The sequence below is a fragment of the Musca autumnalis genome, unplaced genomic scaffold, assembly GCF_047663935.1.
Source record: "Musca autumnalis isolate F117 unplaced genomic scaffold, ASM4766393v1 scaffold_4, whole genome shotgun sequence".
In the NCBI taxonomy this organism is placed as follows: Eukaryota; Metazoa; Arthropoda; class Insecta; order Diptera; family Muscidae; genus Musca; species Musca autumnalis.
The window spans coordinates 71596232-71604942 of NW_027411977.1; the positions used below are offsets into that span (position 1 = coordinate 71596232).

At 34.4% G+C, this 8711-nt stretch overlaps 1 protein-coding gene across 1 annotated transcript; it reads left to right on the forward strand.

Moving 5' to 3' along the window:
- Window positions 1-4541: 4541 nt before the first annotated feature.
- Window positions 4542-6153, forward strand: LOC141404348 (uncharacterized). Its single transcript, XM_073987879.1, has 3 exons — window positions 4542-4975; window positions 5348-5544; window positions 5610-6153. Exons 1-3 carry the CDS (start codon window positions 4691-4693, stop codon window positions 6034-6036), a joined length of 909 nt encoding a protein of 302 aa, XP_073843980.1. The 5' UTR covers window positions 4542-4690; the 3' UTR covers window positions 6037-6153.
- The last annotated feature ends 2558 nt before the right edge of the window (window positions 6154-8711 follow it).

An 8711-nucleotide genomic window follows, 5' to 3' on the forward strand; every position in this document is an offset into this window, starting at 1 on the left:
TAACACGTTATTTAACATATATTTTAAAGGGAACTCCAAGAAAGTTACAGGCATGAGCAGAAACATGTTGAGATCTACGCAAATTATCGATAACTGTCCAACCGTCCAGCAACCACAAAATATTTTGTGGTTGCATTATGAATGACAAAAACGAACGGCAACACTAGCAAGCAACAACAAAGCTGTCATTCAAAACTGACAATGTGTACCCAGCTTTATGTCCACATTGCGTAGGTTATACTGCAATAATTGCTCTTGGTCTGTTCCTTTACTTCTGAAAATGGTAAAACCGGCTAAAGTAGTAAAAGTTGTAAACTGCTCCCATATGGATTGTGTTGTGTCTGAAGTAAAGGAACGCTTTTCGAGTAAAAAGTAGTAAAACTTGAAGATTCTTGAACGTAAAGGAACAGAGCTTCTGTTCCAGAACCTGCTAGAAGCTACTACTTTTTACTACGATAACACTTTTTCCATTATGTTATCGGAAAAAATAGTAAAAATTAGTAGATTCTTGCAGTTCTGGAACAGAGCAAATATGTATTTGCCACTGTCTGTTCGTAAGCGACTTGCTTTTGCTTTGTTGATGTCTCGGCTTAGCTACTGCACTGAGGTTATTTCTGGCACTAACCAAGAGAATGTTTTTGGGAGCACCGTTTAACAGTTACGTTAGTCAACGTTTAATGATAACGTTTTACAAGATGATTTGTACTAATTGCCCCGATTTATTGCTTACAAAGTTTCATTTTTCCCATTCAACGCGACATACAGCGATTTCAATGAAATACTTTCATTTTATTTTTCAATTTCATGAAATTAGGCGTTCTTAAATCGAGTTACCCACTACTGCAATTTCATAAAATTACTTTAGTATGGAACTCGACCTAAGAACGCCTAATTTCATGAAATTATTTCATTGAAATCCCTCTAGTGTGCCGGGACTAAAGGAAAAAATGGTTCTGGTTCTGGAATAGAGCACATGTGTTTGCCTAACAATTAAAAAATGCACGTTTGACTATTGGCCTGTTCCCGTACTTTATAAAGTGGTAAAAGTAGTAAAAGTCGTAAACGATTTTCATATAAATTGGTAAAAATTTTAAAAACTTATTTGTTCTGGAACAGAGCTTATATTCACTTAAAAATCCATAAATTGATGCACGGCTGTTGAATTAGGGGAGTTGTGCGTTAGCTTAGCTAATTCAAAAACCGTGAATTCAATGCAAATATGCATTTTGTATTGTAAAGAGAAATTACAGCCCCCAAAAGTATGCTATAATAATTTGGTGTAACTAGTTTGGAATTTCGACATTTTTTTCTCACATGTTTTGCTGCTCTCACGTCGTTGAGAATATGGAAATCGTGGGAATGGGAAATTTTGATCCCATGAGAATGTTCAGAATAGGGTTGAAAATAATTAGCATTAATAATTAACCCAGATAAAGCCACTGGCCGTTTAAACGCCACAAAAAATGGTTGCAAAAATTGACGTAAAACTCTGATTTTTTTCGAATATTTTTGTGGGTTTTTTTGCATTTTGTTATCTGTAATTTCACGCTGATAAGGCTTCATTTGACCTACGCATTTCTACACAATTGGCCAAAAACCCAAGCTATTCAAAAAAATCGACTTTTATGTAATTTTCGACTTTTGATGAAAAATTTAAATATGCGATAAAAAATTAATCAAAAATGTTAGAGTCATATAAAGTCAGGGATTTGTTAGGAATATAGTAAGAGTATTTTCTCAATCAAAAACCAAGGGATTGGCATGTAAGGATACACCTATATTACCCTCCAAAGTTTTTGGAACTTTTAAAAGAAGGCCCGATTGCAGGAAAACTATACGTTTTAGAGAAAAAAATTATTTTTTAAAAAATGCTTAAAAAATCTCAAAAATATAATTTTCATAAAAAATTTTAAGTTTTCTCGCAAAAAAATTCTCGGCGCTAAGTGGGTTAAATTAATATTAATAGTTAAACTTCACTATTTCATTAATTAAATGTTTTTTGGTCTGTTCCAGTACTGCGAGAATCTACTAATTTTTTCTATTTTTTTCGATAACATAAAGGAAAAAATGTTATCGTAGTAAAAAACAGTAGTTTCTTGCAGGTTCTGGAACAGAGCAATTATTAAGGGGTCGATTATGAATAGCAACCCAACTCCAGTTGCGTTGCCTACAGCAAATTTAGTAATATAATTGTCTATTTCTGCATTAAAATTTATACTTTTTTACAATTAATGATCTGTTCCAGAACTGCAAGAATCAACTATTTTTTTTTTTTCGATAACACAAAGGAAAAAAATTTATCGTAGTAAAAAGAAGTAACTTCTTGCAGGTTCTGGAACAGAGCATAAATTAATAGCTGAAGGTTCAAAACACTGATATTGATTGAATTTGACCAACATTTCCGTCTTTTTACTCATTTTAAAACATTATATCGAAAATATCTAATGTTGGGAATATCGATGGTTTGCCAGCTCTAGATGTGACTACTAAACGTCAGCCTATCATCAATTATGCATCCCAAACATTTCATCTCCTCTACAAATACTATATTTAACCCATTCAAATAAATACGAATGGAAGAACTAATATTTCTCATGGGCTTAAATAATATTGCCTTAGATTTCTGAACAGTAACCGAAAAGTTGTTAGAGTTAAGCCAACGATTTATAATTTCTAAGGAACAATTAACATCAGTTTCTAAATCTGTAATCAAACAATTTCTAAAGAATAAATGCATGTCGTCTGCATACAAAAATGGGAAACAATTTCGACTAATTATACAGTTAACGATATCATTGATATATTATAAAGAGAAGCGGGCCCAAGACGGATCTTTGCGGAACACCACTATTGATAATGCGTAGGCTTGAGAAAGAACCACTAAGGCTAACAAACTGCGAACGGTTTGAAAGATATGAATAAATCAATCTGCATGACGAGCTATCAAAGGAAAAGTTATTCTTCAGCTTTTCAATCAATAATACATGGTCAACATTATCAAAAGCTTTAGACAAATCAAGAGCTACAAGCACACCAAAATATTCTCTGTAATAGTATCCGTAAGATGAAGAAGATGTGTTACGGTACTGTGACCACGGCGAACCCCAAATTGAAATTTATTTAACAACTCTTTATCTTCTATATAATCTATGATCTGATTTTTCATAAGATGCTTGGCTACTTTAGACAAAGCGGAAAGTATACTTATGGGTCGCAAATTTACATTCAGGTATTGGGACCACACGGGCATTTTTCCAACATGAAGGGAAGCTAGAAGTTGTAAAGATTGAGTTGAAAAACTTTAGGAAATAAACAGACAAATAAGGAAAAATGATCTTCAGGAATTTTATCGGAATACCGTCCGAACCTACCGCTTCCGACTTCACAGCACCAAAAGCACGAACAACATCCTCTTCAAATACGCAATTAAATGAGAATGTATGGTCTTGAGTAACACAACCAGTAAGATCAACAGGTCTCGGACCCAAGGTGGAAGGGGGTTGAACAAAAAAATCGTTTAGAGTTTCAACATCAACTGGAATCTCCTCTGGGTTGGAGTCCTCATCAATATAGCCACCTGCACGAATTTTTTCCACATCTGGGAGCTATCTAAACCATCAAACAAATTTGTATAAAACTTCCCTCTTTCTCTCCGTACAACTGGCTTGGCCTTGTTACGGTATGTACAAAAAATTTCCAATTACCAGTCGTCGGGTCCCCTTCATTGTAAGCCATATCACGCAACGACCGAGACAATACAAATTCCCCGCATTTTAGCCAGGAATCTGTATTATATTTCGAAAACATTTATTTGACAACTTGCATTACAGGTAGGTATTGGTTTTCGTTATTTTTTGTTAGACTACTTGTTGGTCTGTTCCTTTACTTTTAAAAATGGTAACAGTGGCAGAAAATGGTAAAAGTGGTAAACTGCTATCATATATGGTCTGTTCCAGACCTGCAAGAATCTACTAATATTTACTATTTTTTCCGATAACATAAAGGAAAAAATGTCATCGTAGTAAAAAGTAGTAGCTTTTTGCAGGTTCTGGAACAGAGCAATAAATTGTATGCTATTAAAAGTAAGGGAACACTTTACAGGTTAAAAATGGTAAGAAATGGTAACCTCAGGCACGTAAAGGAACAGAGCATGTGTTAATTGTTTATTTATACATCCTATCTTGTCTGAAAAAAAGTCGGCCAACTAATTTTTGCAAGAAATCCAACAATTTTATCACAATTATCTCTTATTTTTCATCAATTAATACCAAAATAATGTTCACTTTCTTGGTTCGAAAACAATTACTTGACAAACTGTAAGTGCTAATTAGACGTGTGATATCGATTAACATCGATAACAAAAACATCTGTGCATCAAAAAAAGTCGGCCAACTAATTTTTGCAAGAAATCCAACAATTTTATCACAATTATCTCTTATTTTTCATCAATTAATACCAAAATAATGTTCACTTTCTTGGTTCGAAAACAATTACTTGACAAACTGTAAGTGCTAATTAGACGTGTGATATCGATTAACATCGATAACAAAAACATCTGTGCATCAATCACACACAAACACCGTCTTAATCTCACCTCTAGTTCTATTTGGTTTTTTTTATATTCTTTGTGTGCACTTTGTTTTCTTTTTTGGTTATTTTCTCGTTTTTTTATAAATTATTTTATGGAACTATGATAAAGCTTTTTATTTTTATAAATTTGTTGCAATTCCTATGGCCAAGTGAATGCAAAATTTACAAAAAGGGTCCATTGCTAGACAATAACATAGAACAGAAATGGAATGGTCTGTGGTTTCCAAATCCACCAAATTATCATTATGACGTAGAATCGGTAGAATCGGACAATGTGGCAGATAAAGATTCATGGCAGGGAAGTTGGTTTCCCCACCCGCCTGGAAGATCGCCAAATAAGTTTGATATAAAAGAAGACAATCAAAATAAATGCGATAATGGAAAGGTGAGTATAGAATAAATCTCGGCATAAGTTGAATGTTTTCATTAAGCTCGGATCGGGACCAAATTTTTTTCATAGGTAGGTCTCGTCACCCTGATCACAAATATATATAACATTTATTGCGGAAGTCCATACTTCCCGAGATATGGGAAGTTCCGAAAATTCCCTTGTTAAATGTCGGCTACTTAGAGAAAAATTTTAATTTAAAAGAAAATGTTCCCGTTCCCTAGATTGGCTCCTGTCCATAGCAGAAAGTCTTAAACCCCGGCCGAAGGCCGGCTATATAGAAAAAATATATTTTATCCGAGCTTAATGCTTAAACTCAACTTGCTCCTAAATCTCAACCACATAATATTTGACTTTGTTTATTTACAGGATAATATAAGAGTTGACTTTGATCCTGAAGACAAGCGACATTCCTACAATTACTTGTGTTTGGGTAATCGCACAGAATACGAGCCAAATTTTAATATCACCACTGTTTTGATAGAACATTTTGTTCCGATGGCATATCAACCGAATGCAAAATGTTTAAATGAAACAATCTCATATAGTGAATCCCTACCAACATTGTAAGTAACTCCACACAACATTAATTCCATTTAAATAATTACGTTACTTATAATATTTTTTCTAGTGGATCATATCGCCCCTTGGCACCAAAATTTGGCGACTACAAGTACTTGCCACCACAGCGTTGGCTTCGAAGTTTATCTGATGGCAGCATTGTTATGTTGTATCACCCATGTGCCTTCTCTGGACAAATAAAACAATTGCAGGACATTTTACAGGGTTGTCTTTATCGACATATCATTAGTCCTTCACAACTATTAACACCACAAAGACCCCTTGCTCTATTGGCATGGGGTAAATGCCTACAGATGTCGGTTGTGGATGATAATATAGTGGTTAAATTTATCAAAGATAATGCCAAATTAGGTTTAAGAGGCCAACAGACAAAACTGAACTTGTCCTCTCATCTATACGATGCAGGACTATTAACCGAATCTCATTTAGTTACGGACATACAAGATTCTGAAATATGTGGATACAAAGATATGTGATCTCTTAATATTCAGCACGACTTTATATAATGATATGTATGTATCTATCAACTTGTTATTACATTGTATGTATTTCGGTAATTAATTTAGAATAAATTCTATTTTAAAATAACAAAATACATTATTTTTGTGCTACTGCAGTTATAGATGATCTGCCGTTAGGACGTCTATTAAAACGTCCTGCTCAAAGAGAACAAGATACCAGATAAGAGAAATTCAATTCTGCACTTAACTATCATCAAAAATTATTCCAGCGATTAAACAATTAACAAATTATAAAAAAAGATAAAAAAAATATTTTCTTATTTCTGTTTCAACAAAAACCGAAAGAATTGAAGGCGAAAATTTTCACCATTCTGAACAGGGCTGCTGTAAGATCATTTATTAACTCATTTTTTTTCTTTTTAAACAAAATGTTAAATTTTGTAGACGAATTTTCTCGCCCATGAGAAAATATAAACCGCCTATATTTAAACAGAGTATTCTTAACGTGCTACGAAGAATTAGGTATCTACGAATTATAACGAAAATAGAGAAACGAACAAAACTTACTTAGACGAATGTGAGGTCGCCTATAAAATGACGGCAAGGTTGTCTACGAGACGACTGTAAGGACGTCTATTAAGACGATTTCACCCACATTCTCATATGGTTTCATTTAAACATTTTGCATTCTGTTGATATTCCATCGGAACAAAGTGTTTTACATTATTAACATTTGGCTCATATTATGTGCGGTTTTCTTTTATATAATGGTGTTTTCTTTTATATAATGGTGGAATAAGAAGGTGTTACATCGATGACAAATGTTGACGTTTGGTGTGGTAAATGGCCCTCGATGTAACACCCTCTTATTCCGCCATGTTTTATATCATGTATATTTCTCGATCCTCCATGCGGGTGGGGAAATCAAGTTCACTGCCACGACTCTATCTCATTGCGATTCTACTTCATAAACAGTCCGATCCAAATCACGAGTTTTCTCAATTTCTCCTTTAAGTTGCAACGGCAGAGAGATAGATCTCAAGGGAGTTTGTATCCATTATCGGGCTGAATGATAATTTGGTGGATTTGGAAAACCACAGACCATTCCATTTCTGTTCTATGTTATTGTGTTTGCATTCACTTGGCCAGGAATTGCATCAAATGTAGGAACTTCTTTCCTTTAGCTACCCCTATCCATGGCACAATTGTGTCATGCCCCTATCGGATTTTTTTATTTTAATTTTTTTTTTTATTATTATTAAACGTCAATACAAAAGAATTTTTTTTTAAGTAGCCTGCCTTTGGCCGGGGATTTAAGACTTTCTCCTATGGACAGGAGGGCACTGGAACAAAATATCTTTTAAATTGATAACCGGTCTTTAACAAGGGAATTGCATAAGACGAGCTGGCCAACTATGCTCGGATCGAAATGAAATCTCGTCACCCTGATCACAAATATATATAACATTTGTTGCGGAAGTCCATACTTCCCGAGATATGGGCCTTTGAAGTTCCAAAAATTCCTTTGTTAAAGGCCAGCTGATAAGAGAAAAATTTTAAATTTAAAAAAAGTTGAGAAAAATTTTAAATTTAAAAAAAGTTGTTCCCGTGCACTAGATTTGCATCTGTCCATAGGAGAAAGTCTTAAATCCCCGGCCTAAGGCCGGCAACTTAAAAAAAATACAATTTAAAAAAATTTTTTTTGAGCATAGTGCGTCAACTCAACTTGTTCCAGGGAATTTTCGGAAATTTCGAAAATGTGTGTAGACGTCAATGAAAATTTGGAAGAAAATGGCAAAACGTTTTCAATGAAAATTTTCACAGTCTGGCATAAGACATATGGTCTGTTCCAGTACTGCAAGAATCTACTAATTTTTACTATTTTTCCCGATAACATAAGGAAAAAATGTTATCGTAGTAAAAAATAGTAGCTTCTGACAGGTTCTGGAACAGAGCAATAATGGAACAACTCTAGTTTAGTAAAAACTCTCCGATTTTTTTGAAATTTTTTCCAGAGGTAGATATTGTTGCGCTGATCACGGAAATGTATAATTTTCTTGGGGGACGGACCCGGTTACCCGGTTATTGGACCCGAAAGTCCGGGTCATACCTATGATGGGGTTATTTTCAGGTGGTCAGGTGATATATCCCAAAAACTGATTTTTGGACCCGGATTTTTCCATAAAACCCTCAAAACGTCGAAAATGGGACCATTATGGGAGCCCGCTTAATGTATGTCAGATTATAGCTCGCACTTTAACCTTTCCAAAATGGTGCCATATGTTGTAATAGCTTCTCTGGATCCATCATATGACCACTTATTGGATAGGTATTTCCATAAGCTTTCCAATGATACCCACTGGTAAAAATTTAAAAAAAATCGGAGAGTTTTTACTAAGCTAGAGTGAAGCCGCAATAAGTCCGTGTTTACACACACGGGAAAGTAAATTCAGTTTTTAGGCAATAGGGGGTAGGAAAGAGTTTTGAGGAGCTCTTTCCTCTCCGCTCTCTCCCAAAAACTCAATTTACTTTCCCGAGAAATTTGTGTGTCTAAACACAGACTAATTTACAAAAAAAACTAACGTTTTCCTTCCAAAGGCTCCTGCGCTTTTATTGTGTTTTTATTTAAAACGTCAATAACAGACACTCATCATTGACATTTGGTCGTTGTTATCGTTTCCAAACAATTA

What these genes read in the sequence shown, in the direction of transcription:
- LOC141404348 (XM_073987879.1), top strand. Translation starts at nt 4,691, where the DNA reads ATGATAAAGCTTTTTATTTTTATAAATTTGTTGCAATTCCTATGGCCA. An exon ending in ATAAATGCGATAATGGAAAG is followed by an intron (nt 4,976 to 5,347) that starts GTGAGTATAGAA and finishes GTTTATTTACAG; the next exon opens with GATAATATAAGAGTTGACTT. An exon ending in AGTGAATCCCTACCAACATT is followed by an intron (nt 5,545 to 5,609) that starts GTAAGTAACTCC and finishes TATTTTTTCTAG; the next exon opens with TGGATCATATCGCCCCTTGG.